We start from the raw sequence: 19,808 nt of genomic DNA on the forward strand, positions 1-19,808 counted from the left end.
TTCCAGCATACTCCTGCTATGAGTGCTATCTATGTGACGCAACAAACTTTCAGCATCTCTGGGATGTCACTATGTCAGTAATCATTGAACTGCAGTCTCAAGAGTTCACAAACAGAATGCAACCTTTGATTATTATGATAACACTGAAAAAAATACGGCACAGGAATCTAACGGCTGAGCCTAATTGGTAATTGTCTGCACGCAGATGCTAAAGCAAACAAAAGACATGTTCTCCTGGTCCTGTAATGCAAGGGAGATGTGTCATAAACAAGTTACGCATTTGCATGACAGGCAGACACAGCAGCGACAAGAAACCTTTTGAGCTATGCCAGCCTCATTCTAACCTTCCAATCCTACCAAATCATAGCCTAACCCATGCACGTATACCTCTGACAGGCCCCCACCATGAGGTGAGAGGCCAAAGCCACATGGACTACAGATGGAAATACCTGGAACACTGCATTGCAAGCAAATGTTTTCCCCCTGGCTTTGGTAGCAACAGAAGGTACAGAAATAGTTGAGAAAGTAATGAGGAACAGTTGGAAGGATAGGCTGCCTTTCCAATTTAAAGGCACTGCCATCCTTTCTTCAGCCCCATGACAAGCTTCCACACAGTCACAAACTCACAAGCAACCACCTTGCATAGTTCTTAGCCTCATGGAATTCAACCCCTACCCTGCATTTTCTGCTCTGTGAAGAGAGAGAAGATTAGAGGGCTTCGGTGCTCTTCTCAGGCTGTAAGTCAAGGAGTGAGAACAAGAATGCCTTCTTCGAAGTTGGGTTGTTGAGGTCTTCTGAAGAAGTATTACAGTGGGTCAGCGTGTGTTCCTTCAGTTCTCTCATAATTTCGTCTTCCTTTCCTCGTGTTGTCTTTGTCCTCTCTTTCTGTGTCCCTGTACTCTCTTGTTATGGAGTCCTCCCAGTTTACTGGGGATAATGCTGAAGAGTGCAACAGTAACGAATCTGGGTGGACGATGTACCTGGGCTCCCCAGTGAATAGTGATGATCTCAAAGCCAATGACAGCAAAGGGAGTAATGTTGGCCGTGGTTGTAGCAATGATAGAAGCAAAAACGACAACACGGATTATGATGATGGAGATTATGATTCGTTAGCTTCCGATGCTTCCACAGGACCAGCACAAGTGAAGGTGCTTAATGACAAAGAAAAGAAAATTCATGAGAAAAGAGACAATTCCATACATGAACAGGATAGTGATGAGCAAGATGAGATACGTACCAAGCTCCCTAACAGCTGTGAAAAAAAAGCAGGCAAGATGAAAAAAGGAGAAGAGAAGACCACTAGAAGGGGCCACAACAAGAGACGTAGTAGTTCTTCACGAACAAGCTTCTTTAGGTAACTGTTGTAAAACCCTTGTAGATGTCTCTCCACCATTTATTATCTAGCTGAAATCTTTGTAGAAGCATGGCAAATGCAAAGCTTTTGGGATCCTAGGGCAAATATGTACCCTTAGATACTCTTATTAGCCATCCTAGCTCGTAGCATCATATAAAAAATGCATGTATTTATATAGATATTAACACAGCAATCTCTCCAGATATATTTTGAAGGTTGTTCTCTACTTAATTGCTTTTTACTGTTCTTCCCAGTATATGCAGAGTCTGAAATGTCTTTATATGTCTGCAAAGTGGCAATTTTACCAAGAGAAAGAGCTAATAAACTCTATGAAAGAGAGAAAATTATATTGCTGATGAAGCATCCACAGTAAATCAACTGACACAAGGATTTCATTTTTGGCTGTTAGACATACGAACTAAACAATGCACATACTATTGATATGAGATGTAAATCTGGAAAGAGACTGATTACAAAAACTATAGTACAAAGTACAAATATCTAGTTTACAAACCAACATAAAGAAACATACACATGTGGTACAAGAGCCTTAGCTATCACCTGATGTGGGCAATCGACTACTCTTTGCATCTGCAAGTGCTCTAAAGCAGACGATTAAAGCACCTCCTTCTCTGCAATTGATGTGGAGGAATTAGACCAGCAACAGTATTATACCATCCCTGAAATAAAGCAAGAAAGCCTTAATAGAGGGAATGGTAAAGAGTTGAAGCACTTGATTGAACTAGTGGGTACAAGGTGAACCAAACAGTATATCTAGGATGAAAGATGAAAGTCAATATAGACACTTTATGGGCATACAACAAATCTACAATGTCAAGTTCATTATCACTGCTCATAATGTGTGCCTTGTAGTATACACCTTTCTACAGAAGCCTTGAACATATCACTTACAGAATTCAAGAAAAAAGGAATCTTCATACAACAAAGTTACCCAGAAAGGATTGTCATATCTGAATTCCCAAACTACAATATAGAGATATCACAGTCCTTGACACATAGGCAGACGCAGGACCTGTGAAGCTCCATGCACACAATCTTCGGTGAATGTCAATCAGGATATTTCACCCAGAATTATCTACTAGGGACCAATCACAAGAAAGACAATCAGTGCAACATGGGGGGCGCGAATTCCCAACCTAGTAGGTTAGTTTGTGAAATATTCAGGAATTGCAACTGTAGGTACACATTTGGCAACTTATAGAGCCAAAATTTCAGCACAACAGAGGAGCCAATATCTGACACTTAGACTAACCACGATCTTTGCTGACAAATTTCTCCGTACGCCAGCTCATGCCCATGCCAAGAACCATCAGCAAAACACTGTTACATTGATGTTTGCACCCAAATCACCAGAACCATCCCAGGGTAGGAACCAACAGCTGGCTGTGAAATAGTTGTTTATTTGCTCAGCGTCAAAACAACAAGACTACTCATGCTGTTTATGATTCGGCATCATTGAGCACAATGGGATGATTCGATGCTTCAATGCTCTCTCCCTTCTTTCAGCATCGGTAGAACACTGACGTTGTGGCTAGTCTTATGGGTAATCTACCCCATCGATGTCATGGTAGGTAGTTAGTTGTTTCAGTTGTTTTTTTAAAGTTTCAGTCCCGTTTGTTCCTTAAACAAGTAAGGTGTAGTGTGAGCTTGTGTCTTGTAAATATTTTCTCTCCTAAATGCAATGATGTGCAGTCCTCCTGCGTATCCGAGAAAAGAAGTGCCATGGTAGATGCTAGTTCATATCCCTCTGCTGATAATGTGTGCCTATAGCACTCTAGCAGTATAAACCTTTCTATGGAAACCTTGGACATACACAATTCAACTGAAAAGAAATCTTCATACATCAAAGATTCAAAGTTACTCAGACAGGATAATCTTGAGTGGTATATGAATGGCCCAAACTGGAATATAGAGATACCACAGTCCTCAAAAGGTGTGCATGACCTGTGAAGGACCATAGGCACAAATGGAAGGAGCTTTTCACTCTGAATTATCTACTGGGGAATTAGTCACAAGAAAGAGAAAATGACAACCAAGGCAACATGGAGGATAAAATTCACTGCCTACTAGCTTAGTTTGTGAAATTGTTCTGCAAACATATGTACACATCTGGCAACTGCTAGAGACTAAATTTAAATTTCGGGATCACATATGAGATCGCTTCAATATCCCAGTTAGTAGTATGTACGTCTTTTTCTTTCTCTTTCGAAAATAAAGGGTGGAGATTCTAATCTAACGCAGCACAATACGCACTCAAATGCTAGGGAGATAGCGGTCAACATTCCTGAATGATCTCATGTTCCCATCTACAGTTCAGAAACATAGCACCGAGCGCCATTGTTCAGTTCCACACAGAATAAGCCATAGACAGCGCAGGTGAATTTGTTCCAAAACCCAGGCCAGCGGCCACGAAATGAACCCAGTGAGATCGGGAAACACGCGCGTACGATTAGGAGTGTACCCAGAGGTTGCGGGCGCGGTGGTGGCGGTGGCGGTGGCGGCTATGACGCCGCGGCGGCGGGCTTGGAGTGGTGGAGGAACGCCGCGGAGCAGAGCACGGTGGTGACGAGGGCGAAGAAGGCGAGCGCCACCGCCAGCGACATCCCGGCCACCGCCAGATCCAGCGCCAGCTGCGCGCCGCGGAACAACACGGCCAGCGCCATCGTCCTCGGCTCCCCTCCCGTCGCCGCTCCTCTCGAGCATGCGGTGGTGTCCAGCGCGGGTCCTCTCGCTCAAGCCTGCGCCTATTTCATCGCGACGCGCGAGGAGGGAGAAGGGCCGTGGGGCGGGGTGGAATGGGACGAGAAGCGGCGAGTGACACGCGGAGCGGCGACGGGCGGGAGCGGAGGCGGCGACACGACCACCTGGACTGGACCTGCACCAGACGAGACCCAGTGGCACGCCCGTGTGGGTGTGGCCTGCGACTTGCGAGCCGTGACGACACAGCTGGCCGCGCGGGGGAGAGGGGAGAGCAGGGTCGCGTGATCGCGTCCGACCGCGACCGACCAGAGCGGACGGACTGCACCTCGCTGAGACCGGTCGCGGTAACGACCGCAGTTCACCATCCGATTAAGAGTCTGACGGCCGAGATCATCTGCCAGAACACCACAACCGGAGCTCGTGCTGTCTTTTCGTCTGGAATCTGGGGTCGGTCGTTCAACGGCCTGTGGGTTGAACTTCTGATTTCTTTTTATCAAACATACAATCTCAAGCAACGATACGCAGATGGACAAAGGATCAACCGTTTTGGTGACCGGAAATCGACTGTTTGGAGCGCGGAAATTCTCTCGAATACCTATAAACAAATGGATTCATCCATTCCAAAAGAAAAGGAAAATTGTTCAACCTAAAAGAGGGAAACAATTATTTCAATCTAGAAAAGATACTCTCCATTCCTAGTTCCAAATTATAAGATATTTTGTCTTTTTCTAAATATATTACTTTTACTATGCATATAAGTGCATAACAAAAGCCGTGGATCTACAAAAGCTAAAACATCTAATAATTTAGAACAGAGGGAGTAAGGCCTTGTTTAGATGCACCCAAAAATCCAAAACTTTACAACATTTCCCATCGCATCGAATCTTACGGCACATGCATGAAACATTAAATATAGATAAATAATATAACTAATTATACAGTTTACCTGTAAATCATGAGACGAATCTTTTAAGCCTAGTTACTCCATGATTGGACAATATTTGTCAAATAAAAACAAAAGTGCTACAGTGTTAAAATCCAAAAAAGTTTTTGGATCTAAACAAGCCCTAAATGTTACCAGCCATACAATTAAAAAGGTGCAAATCAGATGGAAAGGAGGAAAACCAAGTGGATGATAATTATGATAGACAAATGATCTTACAGATGGCTGTTATTCGAGCAGCTACAAAGTCAACGAAACGACCTGCCAGAGTACAACAAAGACCAACCCAGTACCACGCGGTAACAGGTCAATCAGTGATACCAGATGCATCGCCATCCTTCTACAATCTACCTTTGTCACAATAAATTGCAATTATAACATCATCGTTCCAAAATCCAAACACCATCAAATTAACCACAACAAGTTTTGGGTTCCAGCTATTGTAACTTGTAACACCTCTAATTCTTCTGTCACTGCCATGTGACTTGACCTTCGCCACCATCATATACATTCCTACAAATTTTGCAAAGCTAATGCTCCTAACAGCCCGTACAATCAAGTGAGCAACCTATCAAGTAATATAAAAGAATTGGATCATAGAGCTGTTGGCCTAGAAGCCTGAAAACGGTACAACAAGGCCATTAGGTCAGCCCCTTGCGGAAGGGAAGGAAATGATAAACCGCTGCATGTTTCATGATCAAGCTTCACGATAGGTAGGGAGGCCCGATCGCACTGCAATCATGTTAACCAGCAAAACAGAACACAACAATGTTATCATAGACAACAGGGAGATTTGCCTTCATCCTGTGAGCCACTAGACAGAGACCAATGAATCTGCTGTTTCAGTAAGCTTTCCAATACGGGTGGTTAAGTTGGTTCCTTCTCCAAGATTTAGGAACATCCGAGGGGTTTATATGTGGTCTCTTGTTAGCATCATACGAGGATGCCAGCCTCCTTGCCCAAAGACTCTCCTCTGGTGACCAAGATATGGTGGCGCCCATTGTGGCACACCATCTTAGGTTCAGTAAAGCCGTCGCGAAAAATTCTTCACCTGCTTGGAATGCCCTTATGATTCTCAATTCAGCATCAGGCTCTTCACTGAGGATTAGATCTTCAAAAACAATTCTTTTCTCACTAAGAATGCTGACATCCTCAGATATCATTCTCATGCTGAGGACTAGCAATGCCTCAATTGCAGTGTTGTACAGTTCATGTTCCTCATAGGCACAAAATGTGTACCAAAGTGTTGATGGGTCAGGTTGGATTTTTGCTCGGTGTATACACTCCACAATATATTCAAGGACATGAATTTTACCCTGTGATGAATGAACAAAATGAGTTTAACTTCAGCATCACTTTAGCAGGGGAAGAAAAATATATGATTTCTATCATAAACATACTCTAGCATATGCATGTGAGAGTACTGTGTTGAAAATCTGTATGTCAGGCTGAAGTCCTTCAATCTTGCATATATCAAGCAGATCCAGAGCCCATTCAAAATCATCATTTGCTAATACAACCTATCTTACATCATGAAAAAGACATGAGATCAATCAGAACACTAAAAGTCAACCCAACTAATATGTGATTGGTAATATGATAGATCTAAAAGACATAGTATGTATTATTCTTAGCCAGACTTACCTTCAGGAGTGATGTAAAAGTCACAACCGTAGGATTGAAGCCATCCCGGAGCATCAAAGACAGCAAAGCACTAGCTGATTTGAAACATGGCAGCCATTTGCAGCACTCTATCATGGTATTATAAATTAAAATATTAGTTGGAAGGCTGCATGATCTCATGATTTTGAAGATCATTACTGCTCTGTGAGTCTGCAAACCAGAAACGAAACATGGATCAAGATTTACACAACAAGTTCAATATCTGCAAAATGCAGTCATGCAATGAAATTTCAGTTTGGCACCAAAGTACCAAACCAACATGAACACTTCCCATACGAAAACTTTGACAATATACAGTCTACGGAGTGTTGTAGCATACTTCCCTCCACTGCAAATTTTAAGTTGTATCAGCTTTGTCCTAAGTCAAACTTGTCTAGCTTTGACTAAGTTTATAGAAAAGTACATTAACATCTGTGATATCAAACTATATATCACGGTGTATCTAATGAATCTAGTTTGATGTTGTAGATGTTTATGCATTTTTCTATAAACTTAGTCAAGCTAGAGAAGTTTAACTTAGGACAAAGCTACAACGACTTACAATTTGGAACGGAGGGAGTACTATCAGATTTCAACTAAAAACTCCGAATATACTATAGCTTTAGGTAGTACAAAAGAAAAGAACTGCATGCTATATAATCCGTAACACAGAAACAATCTGAACCTGAATTTTGCAAATAAGCAAGTAAAGTGAATGAATATTGAATTATTTAGAAATTTTTTTATTATTGATTCCATGCCCAGTTTAGCAATGATTGCTTAACACTGTAACTAAAATTTCTTTGGTGGTTGCATAACACCGTAACTACAACTGGTGACTGCACTTGGGATCTCCATCAAATTCAGCGAGATTAAATGAGCCAAAATAGCTGTTACAACTAGATTTACATGCTTTACAAAGAGAAGCGATAAAATAATCCTCATTTTGTCACATCGGAACAAACTTAATAGGTTGTCGATACGTACTTCCTTCGCATCAACCAGAGCATGCAACGCAATGCTGTATAGATCACTCTTCTGATAAGGATTTATGTTCCACAAAATATTTTCTGCTATATTCAGGTACCTCAGCATTTCCTCTATCATCCCCTCAGATCCAAAAGCTCGTATCTGAAACAGAATAAATAGAACATTCAAAGGATTTTTTTCAGCATAAGAAGCACTGAGGGATGTGACTGGCAAGTTAAACCACAACCAATACCAGAAACTTTTATAGATGGCATGATGATAATTCAATCAGTAAACTGTCTGTGACTAACTGGCAAGATTTTGGGTTATGACATCCAGTGGAACTAGCTGCCGAGAAAATATTCAGACTTTTGACAAAACAACAAGGATACTGTTCGGATGGTGCTTCCGATTACCATAAAAATATACTCCCTCCATACCTATAAAACAAGTCGTTTTGGACAAGGTTTAGGTCAAACATTGGGAATATAAATCATGAATAACTTTTAAGTTGTTGAGTTTGAAAATATGAGAACCATATGAATAGATTTGTCTTCAAAAATACTTTCATAAAAATATATCTATACCACTTTTTGATAAATATTTTTATAAAAAACAAGAAGTCAAAGTTAGACTTTGGAGACCGTGCCATTGTCCAAAACGACTTGTTTTATGGGTATGGAGGGAGTACTAAGTTGACCACTGGAAATAGTAGTGGACTTATTACCAAGTAGTAACAGTCACAGTTCACAGGGAATTTTAGATAGAAACAGAGAAGATTAAGACAAGTATAAATCAGCTATTTTCTTATTCGGACAAGTTAAAGCATGATTTGGACAATGTGAAAAGGCAACCAGATGGAATTGGTTTCTAACTGGATACACACTATTGCCAAATATCTTATATCTCTACAGTACATGGAAAGAAGGCTTACCAAGTTCTTCATAGACACAAAGCTGTGTTGGATTCCATTGTTAAACATGTCCATCTCAATGATACTTATCCTTTTGGAAACATCAACATGAGAGAGCACATTTCCTTCTTCATAAGGAACATTTACATATCCAAACAGAGAAAACAAAAGTTCATATGTCCTGAGAGTTGGCTTCATGTTCACATGTTTCATTTTAGCTAGTATGCGCACAGCTCTTTCTGGTTCATTCTGCCAAGAAAAGGGGGAGGGGGAGGAGAGGTTCAGTTCATTCTTCTTATTAATGAAACAAAAACTTTAATTACTTTAATTTGACAGGCTGGTGCAGTGACAGGAAAACTACTTTCAGTGGATGTGGACGTTATGTAGATCATCAAGCATTTGAAGATTCAGCGGAAGGGACAGAAACCCAATATCATAAAATCTATTTCCAGATTCAATGCATTACCATAATCGCACATCCAGAAAGCAAAGCATTGATGGCATGTATATGCTTCGGTTTTATCTCTGAAATTCTTTCCAAAAGTTCCTCAGCCAAATCCAACTGTGAACTATTGCTATGACCTACTGAGAGAGCAGCAAGTGTATCACTGTAAAGTCCAATGCCTCTTCTCTCCATGGCTTTAATCTGGAAAACATATGAATATAAGATATACGTGAGAAAATAATGCTAACTCCAAATAAAATCGATATTGTCCGAATATGTGGACTGTGAAGTCAAACCTTTCAAATTTTCAATACATGTAAAAGTAATTAAATTTGTCGCGTAAAAGTGATAATGTAATATTAAAGTGCTGCTACATTATAGTTTTATTGTTTTGTTGACATATAGAAAATATAATAGCCTGACATGCACACTCAAGACTAATGATGTCTTGAGCAAGTAAAATGGACCATAGTTAGAGGACATAATAGCAATATTACAGGTATAGCTCAATTTTGCATAGTGGCTTTCGAAGAGAGTAGGTAAAAATATTCTTAACATTGCAGTATCCTAATAATAATCAGATAGAGTCTCAATCTACTTTAAGGCCTTGTTCAGTTAGGCCATTCCCCGCGGGGATCGCGGCCCGATCCACAGGGATGCTCCCGAAGCGGATTCAAGCCCGGCTCACCGTGAAAGTGGCGTTTGGTTAGCCGACCCGAGGATCCTGCCCCGTCCTATTCCAGGCGATTACCCTCCACCCCAACCTGGTTTCCACCCATTCCGCATTAGTCATGGAAATTCCCCACGGAGGCGAGCGCACAACCCGCTGCCAGGTCACTAGGTACTCGCATTGTTGCGGAGGGCTCGCAACGGCTGGAGTGCTTCAGGGGATGCGTCGGCTACAAGCACATAGGGGAAGCATCGTCACGGAGGCGAGGTAGACTTAGGAAGCCACCTTCTCGCCTGTAAGTTTCCCCTCACCTCTTCCATGCTGTAGGGTTCTTGAGTTGACAAGCACACCGAGCGACCTCCACGGTGACCAGTGAGGCAATGTTCTTTCTGTCTCCGTTCTACCTAGTTCAGCGGCCGGTTCTATGACTTGTTCGATCAAGCTCGGTTATTTTTATCCACAAGATTAACTGGTTTATTCATTATTTTCTTACCTCGTCAAGGAAGACTCAATTTGTGAATTCTGTTTTCATCCCTGACTACTACGAGCGCTTCTTGTGAATCAGTATGAATCTCATAATTACACTAGCTAGAGCAGTAGGCATAGGCATTGTTTGTATGAGAGTTAGCAACATACTGAATATTCAGTTTATGCATCAGTTCATCATCGGCCTATGCATCAAGCTATCACGATTAACCATAATGTTTCGATTTCAATGGATTTTCTCCTTTTTGCTTCTAGTGATCTCTGTTAGACTATTACTTACCAGACATCTCCCCAAGTCTCAAGCAAACTAGTGCAAACCAACCACGACCAATCTAGATTGCTGAATCTACAAAATAATCGTTAGTATGCATGTCTGATCAGTTCATGTTTATTCTACTATTACTCAGCTTTAAACATTTATTTTTGGGAATTTTATTAAAAAGAAGCTGCATGGAGTTCTAAATTAGCTGATAGTAAGTTTACTCATGAATTTTAATGTTGGCACATCAACATTAATTATGCAATGGTATATTATGAAATGGGAGTAAAGTTCTTTCAGGCCTATCTGTCTACTCTTTATTCTTCTACTTTTTGTTGTTACATAAAGCATATCTTGCAGACAGCCAGACACTGGTTTGTACTACTAGTTCTTGCATGCTTCTGAAGCTGTTTGTGTGTGATTTCTGAATGCCGATTGTGATTGCTCTCTATATAGTGTCGAGTTATCTTTTTTTTTTAACCATAGTGCCACTGAATGGTGTTACTTATCCCCATTAATTTTATGATATTATATAGTATAAATGATGTTTCTATTTGTTTACCTTAACCTCTGAAAAGAGGACAATGGCCATAATTGCAATTTTGTGTCAGTGTAACTGTACATTTTTAGTGTTTGGTTGCATTAAGGCAAACATGTCTCATACTTCAATTTCATATTGTTTAATTACTCCCTCCGTTCCAAATTATAAGTCGCTTTGACTTTTGGGTACATCCATTTTTCTATGTATCTATGTAAAAAAGCTGGAACTGTGGTTGATGACCTAATACAACTGAACAGGGAAAGAAGAGGGATTAACCGAACACCGGAGAATGAGAATGGGAAAGAAGGGATTTAATCCTCAAGGGGTTTGAGTGACAATGGAGGGATCCACTCAATTGCTCTCTGGATTGGTTCTGCTTGGGGATTCAATCCCCTCCATCCGAACATGGCCTAACAGAAATCAGAGCAATACAACTAAAAATTAAAAAAATGGTGTATGTCATCATCAATTTAGTGAGATGTCCTTTCAGGCCACAGGATCATAAACAGCAAAGCTGCTGGTAGCATACCACTTTGTTGGCATATGCAATTCCTTTCCCAGCTATCACAATCTTAACAAAGCCGTCATATGTAAAACTTGATGGTTGCAATCCAATTTTTTGCATCTGCAAAGAAAAATCAAATTACCAATACAGTTTGTACACATATGAGATTTTTTGTAAATATTCCCCAATCCCTTACCTTTTACACTGATGACACTTAACAAAATTACGAAGAACTCATCAAAATTCAGAATCAAATTTCTCTACAGGACCAAAACTGTTTGAAGAGTAATGGTTCAAATAGATTTCATGGTCTATGTTGGTGACCATCTTAAGTAGGAATTCATAAAGACCCTTAAACAAAGAGGAAAATACATATTTCAAACTGAGTTTGGATAACTAGAAACAGTGTTGGGCTCTTGTCTGAAAGGCACAAAGCTTAGTGCAACAACACCATCTTGCAGCTGTGCCAGAGTGCAAGAAGCATTAACACCAATATGCTTAGTGAGCCCATGATTCACCAGATCGCGAGCAATGCTGAGAGCACCAGTACTGTCAGACAGAAGAGTTGTCGGCACAGAAATAGAGACACCAAAATTCTCAAGTAACCACCATAGCCAAGTAAACTCTGCAGTAGCAAGGGCCATAGCTCGCAACTCATTGCACTACAGCACTAGAACGAGAAACCGTTATTTGCTTCTTAGTCTTCCAAACAATGAGTGAGACACCAAGAAAACAGTAGGCAGAAAGAGAGCAACAATCGGAGGCCCAAGTAGCATCAGAGTATGCTTGGAGCTGGAGAGAGCTAGAGCATAGAAAGAACATACGATGAGAAATGGTTCCACAGATAATGCAAAAAAAGGAAGGAGATGACTATATTGGAGCTGAGTGGTAGCAGAAACAAGCTGACTGAAATGGCCAGGCCTCCCAACAATGTAGCAGTAAGGGATCAGCAAGAGGTTCACCGTCAAATGAGAGAAGATGAAGATTAAGATTAAGCTCCATGGGCATTTCTACAGTGCGCTGATCAGTGAGAGAAGAACGATCAGAAGATCATGAATGTACTTTTCTTGAGACAGATAAAAGCCTCGGAAGAGGAAGAGACCTCAATCCCAAGAAAGTAACAAAGAGGGTCAACATATAGGACAACAAGGGTCTAGCCACAAGATGAAGTATGGATAAACAAGGAAGGATCATGAGAATGGCAAAGACGACAAACCATGCCCTCAGGAACAGAGTACCCAGGGGGTGGCTGCATATACACCTCCTCATGAGGTTCACCATTAAGGAAGGCATTCTTCACATCAAGTTGAGAGATAGACCATGCACAAATAGAGGCCACAGTAAGAAGACTTCGATAGTGGCCAACTGGCCATGTGAGCCATAGGGGCAAAAGTCTCATCAGAGTCACGCTTGTGCTCCTGCTGAGAGCCATGGGCTACAAGACAGCCTTATAATGCTCAAGAGAGCCATCAGAGCAAGTCTTAATCTTATAAACCCACTTGCACGTGATGGGACGAACATGAGAAGAAAGAGAACAAGATCCCATGTGCCAGTGCTCTCAAGAGCAGTGATCTCCTTGCTCATCACATGTTGTCATTATGGATGACGAATGGCACCACGATAACCATAACAGTCTGCAGGCTTGAGCGGCCCACAATCCTGAAGGTTATAACGAGAGGACGGCTGAGAAGAAAGATCCTCAACAGAAGGTAGCTTAGCACGAGTCACATCCAAAGATGATGTAACAAAAGGCAAAGGATCCTCGATTCGTTGGAGATGGCTGCAGGAGTGGATCACAGGCGGTTCAGAACCATAAATGGTCCCAAGATAAGACAGTAAAGATGGTTGGGGAGAAGGCACAATAGTGGGATAGTGGGAGGTGGTGGTAGGAAGAAACACAATGGGGATAGGGGTATCAAGGAAGCCAAGAAAGAAAGGGGCTTAACAACAGCGGTTGCTGAAATATCAGAGGGATGAGGGTAGAAAGGGCCAGACTCATCAGAAGTAACATTATGAGAAATCCGCATGTGGCGAGCAACAGGATCCCAACAACGATACCCCTTCTGCTCAGCACTATAGCCCATGAAAACACTAAATGTATTGCGCTCATGGGGTGCAAGAACATAGCACAAACAACCAAAAAGACGAAGATTTGAGTAGTCAGGTATCTTGCCCCGAGATGCTAAAATGGGATTCCACCATGAAAGGCACAGGAAGGCTGAATGTTAATCAAATAAGTGGCAGTAGACACAGTATCAGCCCAAAAGTGAGGTAGAACAGAAGAAGCAATAATAAGAGCATGAACAGTATTAAGAATATGACAATGCCTACGCTCAGCACACCATTCTGAGTGTGAGCACCAAGGCAAGAGAATTGAGGAAGAGTGCCCTGCTCAAATAGGAACTACCGTAGATCACCCGAAAGATGAAAAGCACGAATAGAAGTGTTAAACTGAGTACGGATCATCTTGGCGAGAGTCTTATAGATGGATAAAGTCTCACTACGATGTTTCTTGAAGTAAACCCAGGTGAATCGAGAGAAATCATCTACAAATATGATATAGTAATGATGGCCCCCTTTCTAAACGAAGGCTGCTGAACCCCACACATAGAGTGAATAAGATCAAAGGGACACTTCGAAACTAATCCACTAGAATGATATGGAAGCTCTGTTTGCCTAGCTTACAGCCCGGGCACTGGTCCAAGAATACATTGAGTGTTAGCTGCATGATCAGATTGGGAACATAAGAGACACTAGGAACATGAAAAGAGGAGGACAATAGAGTGGCGTGTCCGGCAACAGAAAGAGATGAACTGTCAGTGGTCTGAACAGTAATAAGAATAGAAGAATAGGAGAACAAATTGAAGAAAGACTGGTACAATCAGGAGTCATGTGGAAAGAAGCAGCCAAGCTACTAGTTGCATCACTGCCAATACTCTATGAGGAATAACCACCTCAGCAAGAGTGGGCCTTCTTTCCACAGTGAAGTCCATCAGTGCCACCACTCCTCAAAGAGGATGCCACTGAAAAGGGCACTGTGGGCACAGTGGCAGTAAAGCCAAAAGGTGTAGAAGGAACAGCCAAGACAAACAAGCAGGCTGAACGAACCACCAAACAAACAAGCAGGCTGACTGAAGCAATCCAGCAGACCGAAGACGGGTCTCCCCATTATGAACAGCAGAGCCCCCATCAGGGACACACAGGGCTCGTGAGCAAGTAACTGAGCATGAAGAGGCTCAAACTCTGCACAAAAACGAGTCAGAAAGGCATAGGTACGCCGTACGCCAAAGCTCTTCACAAGTGGCAACAGACAACTGAGGACCAAGAGTGTCAACTGTCAAGCTCACAACACGCTGCAGGTAGCTGGTTAAAGAACTCCTGAACAGTGGCATCACCCTGCTGCAACAACTGCTCCTGCCATAAAGCCGCAATGTAGGTGGAGTGACCAGAAGGCTCGTAACGCTAACAAAGAAAAGTCCACATCTGAGGATGCATGGTGAAACTGAATAATATCTGCAGCTAAACGCTCTACCATACTAGCAGTGAGACTGCACAAGCATCCTCATCTAACCAAGTCCAGTATGCTGCAAACTAAGACCTGTAGGAGGCCATGTCATCATCATACATATTTCCATTCACCCCCGCCCCCCGCCCCTCAAAACACAGATGGGCAGCACAGCACGGTGCCGCAACGAGATGGACGTGTCTGCTACCTCCCTGCATCAGCCGGCACAGCAGGAACAGCGGGGCGATGGCAGGCTGGAGGAACCACACTGGCTGTGCAGTGGCGACGAACAACAGGTGGACCCTAGAAGCTGGCTCTATACCATGTTTGGAACTGTGCTTGTATTGAGAAGAAGGGCTAAAGCCCAAATATGTACATAAAGATCCTTATACAAAGAGGAAAATACATATACACCTAAAAAAATCAAATAAATGTCCAGTAAGCAAGGTTGCTATCCTCCATCAACGAAATAGCACCCCTCCTATTCTAAGAACAAACACAGTGCAGCAGAGGAACCAAACAAGTTAGCAAATGTAATGTTGCCACATGGCATTTCTACCATCTAAAAGATAGAAATGTTCAAAGTTTCAGAGAAATATTTAAGGTTAAGTTCAACACATAGATTGCATGGCCATTATATAGACTGGAATATAGGTGTATATATTCGTTACCTCTGTAAATAAATGCTCAGCTAACTGACAGTTGTTAAACTGTACACATGCATGCAAAACATCGTTGAACGCCCATCTCAAAATTTGTTTTACTGCATTTGGTGCAGACTTCAATGTATTTGCAGCACCATCTACTCCTTTATAAGAAAGATTATTGCCTGAACAAAGCTGAAACAAAATAAGTTTTATATATACACTAATAAAGTGGATGGTGCATGAAATGGAATGCAGACCTGACTGAGTTTTCTCCTCAAATAGCTCAGGCTGAGCATCAACCAAATGTTCGCCAGTAGCCAGCTTCCCTTGACATGATGGAAGGGTGAGATCTTCAAATTCATTCAAAGCAGGTACAGGAATGTCTAGTCTTGATGATTGGTATCTTCTTTTAGAAGACACCCTCAGATAGTCAGAGCTTCGTGCGGCAAGGACTACCATATGCTGCAAGATGTGATATGCAGATTGAAGGTCACCTAGTGCAGTTAAAGCCCTTATAAATCTCCTTTGTGTGATAATGCTTGGGCTATAATACCTAGAGCAGTCCTTCCAGATATCATAAGCTGCAGGCAAATTTCCCTGTAACACTGCAAGCTAAAAAACACGAAACAAACTAATAAGCGAAGCTGCCACAATATTATATAAAAATGAATTAGATATGCTAGAATGAACATTCAGCCTGAAAAAAATCAAACAAGCAAGCTATCACAACATTTAGTTCTATTAGCATGTAAGGGCAAGTATGTCTTCCAACGACCATGGTACATAAATATATAGTGATGGCTACTGCACATATGAAATGCAGTATTTCATGAAAGAAACACAAAATAAAAGGGCACGAGAATTTTCGCTTGAGTAAACTAAAATTGGATCAGCAACAATACTAAGAAAAAATTTATTAAGGAAACATTATGGATTTACAGTCATTTCATACTGATTTATTCAGGATGAGGTGAAAACCACACAGATAAAACAATATGCAAAAAAGGAACTACTTAGGCAGCAGCATGTTAGTATTTCTAAAAAATGGACCAAGGAGGAAGCAATATATAATGAACAATTTGATATGAAAGTAGGCTTGTGACCACAACAGAAAAGTCAGGTGAGTTGATATTAAATGGGCATATAAGAAAGAACATTTCTTCGTACAAACCTTCAAAAGCTCACAGTATGTTATTTCAGACTTCCCAAGAAAAAGACTTTCCAGTATCTCAAGACAGCATTCAGCATCCTTCAGATCTGCTCTACTTCCAAAGGCGTTTAGAAAGATATTAAAAATTGGTATAGTGGCATGAGTGCTTTCTTTCTCCCCGAGAACAGCCAGCCAGTGAAGTGCCTATATAGGAAAGAAGATTATGAACTTGCAGACTGCATGGAGCTAAACTATTCATTAAGCTGTCAAACATACAGCACACATAAAAGAAATTAAATTCCACAGGATCACGCAGAATTTGTGTTAAAAGAAGAAAAATTAGTGATAAACTTACCTCAATATCCATCAACACATCAAAGTAACACATTAAAAAGGGTCAAAATCTTTTAAATGTGTAGACAAGCATGTGATTAAGCCTGTCTATCTTGTATTTCGAATGGTAATACAGTGTGCAGTACTGCAGTATGCTTATTTTTTCCATAAACCAGCGTTATGTTTGTTTAATAATTTTATGAGACACTTGCGCAGCAGAATTTACAACTAACTTTACAATTCACCTCTCTTACAAATGAACATTTAAAAATACACAGAAGTTCCCTGCAAGCTATCAGTGCGCGGGCAAATATTTGTAGCCATACCCTTCCTCAAAAGGGCAGCATGACAACAACAAAAGCGGCAAGAATAAAGCCTTTAAATCCCAAGCTGGGGACAAGTCGAATATAACGGACCCACTCAACCAGTGCCTCGTCTGTTATCTATGGTGCATCATTTATGGCATTTGGACCAAACATCCAAGCTAGTATCACAAGGAAATGGAAGCTTTGCCTTGATCTTGCAGTCTGTTTATCTTTAACAAAAGAATATGATGTGCTACTAATATTGCTATTAGCTTGAGAAAAGAGAAGTACTACGTACCTCCCTCGCATATCCCCCTCTGCTCAGAGCTCTAATGACATATCTGTAGATACTTTTACTCATGCCAATGGCCTTCTCCTCCATGAGTTCCAAAGTTTCCATAACAAACTGGAAATATTGGAAAAGCTCCAAATGGAGTTCTAATTAAAATGACTATATCAAAGCCATGCTGTGGCAAAAAAGAAAAGAAAACATGCATTTAACAGTAGACTTACCAAAGGATCAGGTGCCTCTGCACAATACTCCAATATATAAGAAAAATCTTCCTTGGTTAGTGCTTCTTTAGTGTGATGAAAGTTCGAAAGAAGCATTGATGCTCGCTGCCGGTCACCTCTACGGAGAGCATTGACAACTTCTGATTGCATGGGTCTAACAAAACTAGTCTTCCATGTAAAATCATCATACTCTGTAATCACTGTAACATTGTTTACATTTTGACATGCACAAGTAATTATGTTAACTGAGGAACTGAGGGTAATATTCAGCTCGGAGACCATGATAAGATGAAGCAAGCATGGTATATCAAAGTGAAACTTGTTGTAGGCAGAGAACAATCAGTTATACCATGCAATTAGCCAAGCCTCAAGGAACAAAAACCCATATGCTACGCAGGCAAAGACAAGGCACTAAATAGGCATATAAACAAATTAAACTGTTTTTCCGTACACTGACATCATTCATCTGAATTGTTCATACCATTTCCAGATCAATAATCATACAAGCATATCCAAACATGAAACCAACTACAACATTCATACAAACCAATAATAAAACCAAAATAATTGAAAGTACGCTTACTGTTTGAACAAGTTGGGGCGTCTTCAGAGTGAATACTTGCTGCATTGGCCTGCGCCTGCAAGAAATCAGTATTATTAGCATCTAACCCACACGCAAATAAACGAAACAACATAGAGCGTACAGGAAGAAATCCTGCACATTACATGAGGGGATTTGAATGCCGGCGAGGAATTCGTGCACCGGCGAGCGGCCCTCGATCTAAATGACACGGAAACGAAGATGACTGTGAGAACACCACGTGACCAGCCCGAACCATTCATTCATTAGATAGCTTGCTTACAGTATCCTCTGCATCGCAGGCAGCCAAGAGGGAGCACCTTTCGCCAGCGGGCGGGACGATGATCTCTGGGTTTGTCGCTGCACAGATAGAGGTGGCGCGGAGGAAGCGTGGGAGGTGGAAGCGGTATACACCGCGCAGAGAGGCAGGCGAGAGCGAGACTAGCAACGAGGGGTTCGGTGCTCGAGGGATGGATCTCTGGAGCAGGGCACCGCGCCGCCGCCCACGCCGCTCAAGCTGGCAGCCCCGAGCCCGAGGAGGAGGTGCGGTAGGGGCGGACTATGGAGGAGACGACGTGGTAGGGGCGGAGGGGGCGGCGCTGTAGGACGGAGGGCATCACTCCGGCGCCCTCGTCGCTCAAGCTGGCAGCCCCAAGGCCGAGGAGGAGGTGCCGTAGGGCAGACTGAGGAGGCGGCGGCGCAGTAGGGGCGGAGGGGCGGTGCTGTAGGACGGAGGAGGTGGAGGCGGCGACGTTGGGGTTCGGCGTGCGGGTCACTGCGAGGGTACGGCGTCATCGGAGCGGCGGTATGGATCAGGGCCGTTCTCACGATCCAAATATGATCCAAGGGCCGACTCTTTTTCTCACGATCCATAAGGCAGGTATAGAATCCACTCCACGCCAGCCCTTTTAAGTGATGGCCCGATCTGATTCAGCCCGTAAAGAGCCCAAGAGTTAGGGGCCCCTTATACGGCGCCGATGGGACATCAGCCTTTCTCGAATCTCGGCTGTGCTTAGGTCTTGTTTAGTTGTTTAAGAATTTGCAAAATGAATATTGTAGCATTTTTTGTTTGTATTTGATAGATATTATTTAATTATAAATTAACTAGGTTTAAAAATTTGTTTCATAAATTATAAATAAATTATGTAATTAATTATTTTTTAATCTATATTTTGATGTTATGTATGTGTTGTAAGATTTAATGTAATTGAAAATTTTTTAAAAAAAATACAAAATTTATGAGAAACTAAACAAAACCCTACTCCCTCGATAGTCCAAAATAGAGACACATATGTTTTGTGCTGTTG

At 41.8% G+C, this 19,808-nt stretch overlaps 2 protein-coding genes and 1 long non-coding RNA gene across 9 annotated transcripts; 1 reads left to right on the top strand and 2 right to left on the bottom strand.

Annotated features, from left to right (window-relative positions):
- LOC8083272 lies at positions 610-1,637 on the top strand. Its single transcript, XM_002460344.2, has one exon. The coding sequence runs from the start codon at positions 909-911 to the stop codon at positions 1,356-1,358; it is 450 nt and encodes a 149-aa protein (XP_002460389.2). The 5' UTR covers positions 610-908; the 3' UTR covers positions 1,359-1,637.
- LOC110433165 lies at positions 1,673-4,317 on the bottom strand. Of its 2 annotated transcripts, none has more exons than XR_002450569.1 (2): positions 3,837-4,317; positions 1,673-2,034 (listed from the first exon to the last, which is right to left on the bottom strand). It is a non-coding gene; the product is annotated as an uncharacterized LOC110433165 (long non-coding RNA). The 2 variants fall into 2 exon arrangements; XR_002450570.1 differs by having other exon boundaries at positions 3,823-3,847.
- LOC8083273 (pentatricopeptide repeat-containing protein At1g76280) lies at positions 5,187-19,307 on the bottom strand. 6 transcript variants are annotated; one of them, XR_002450117.1, is made up of 15 exons: positions 18,785-19,307; positions 18,648-18,702; positions 18,505-18,559; positions 17,922-18,121; positions 17,707-17,832; positions 16,792-16,974; positions 15,878-16,232; positions 15,645-15,802; positions 11,493-11,588; positions 9,029-9,208; positions 8,584-8,811; positions 7,668-7,811; positions 6,663-6,851; positions 6,419-6,542; positions 5,187-6,334 (listed from the first exon to the last, which is right to left on the bottom strand). XR_002450117.1 is itself a non-coding variant. In XM_021453816.1 (15 exons), exons 1-15 carry the CDS (start codon positions 18,796-18,798, stop codon positions 5,861-5,863), a joined length of 2,568 nt encoding a protein of 855 aa, XP_021309491.1. In that variant the 5' UTR covers positions 18,799-19,303; the 3' UTR covers positions 5,187-5,860. The 6 variants fall into 6 exon arrangements, 5 of the variants coding, with proteins under 5 accessions (XP_021309491.1, XP_021309490.1, XP_021309493.1 ...); XM_021453816.1 differs by having other exon boundaries at positions 6,419-6,538; positions 17,922-18,112; positions 18,785-19,303; XM_021453815.1 differs by having other exon boundaries at positions 6,419-6,538; positions 18,785-19,303.

This window comes from Sorghum bicolor, chromosome 2 (assembly GCF_000003195.3).
Source record: "Sorghum bicolor cultivar BTx623 chromosome 2, Sorghum_bicolor_NCBIv3, whole genome shotgun sequence".
Taxonomy (NCBI): domain Eukaryota; kingdom Viridiplantae; phylum Streptophyta; class Magnoliopsida; order Poales; family Poaceae; genus Sorghum; species Sorghum bicolor.

Coding starts and splice junctions, on each gene's coding strand:
- LOC8083272 (XM_002460344.2), top strand. CDS start 909: ATGGAGTCCTCCCAGTTTACTGGGGATAATGCTGAAGAGTGCAACAGT.
- LOC8083273 (XM_021453815.1), bottom strand. Junction 18,122..18,504: donor CGCCCCAACTTGTTCAAACA/GTAAGCGTACTT, acceptor ACAATGTTACAG/TGATTACAGAGTATGATGAT. Junction 6,335..6,418: donor TCTCACATGCATATGCTAGA/GTATGTTTATGA, acceptor CATTCATCACAG/GGTAAAATTCATGTCCTTGA.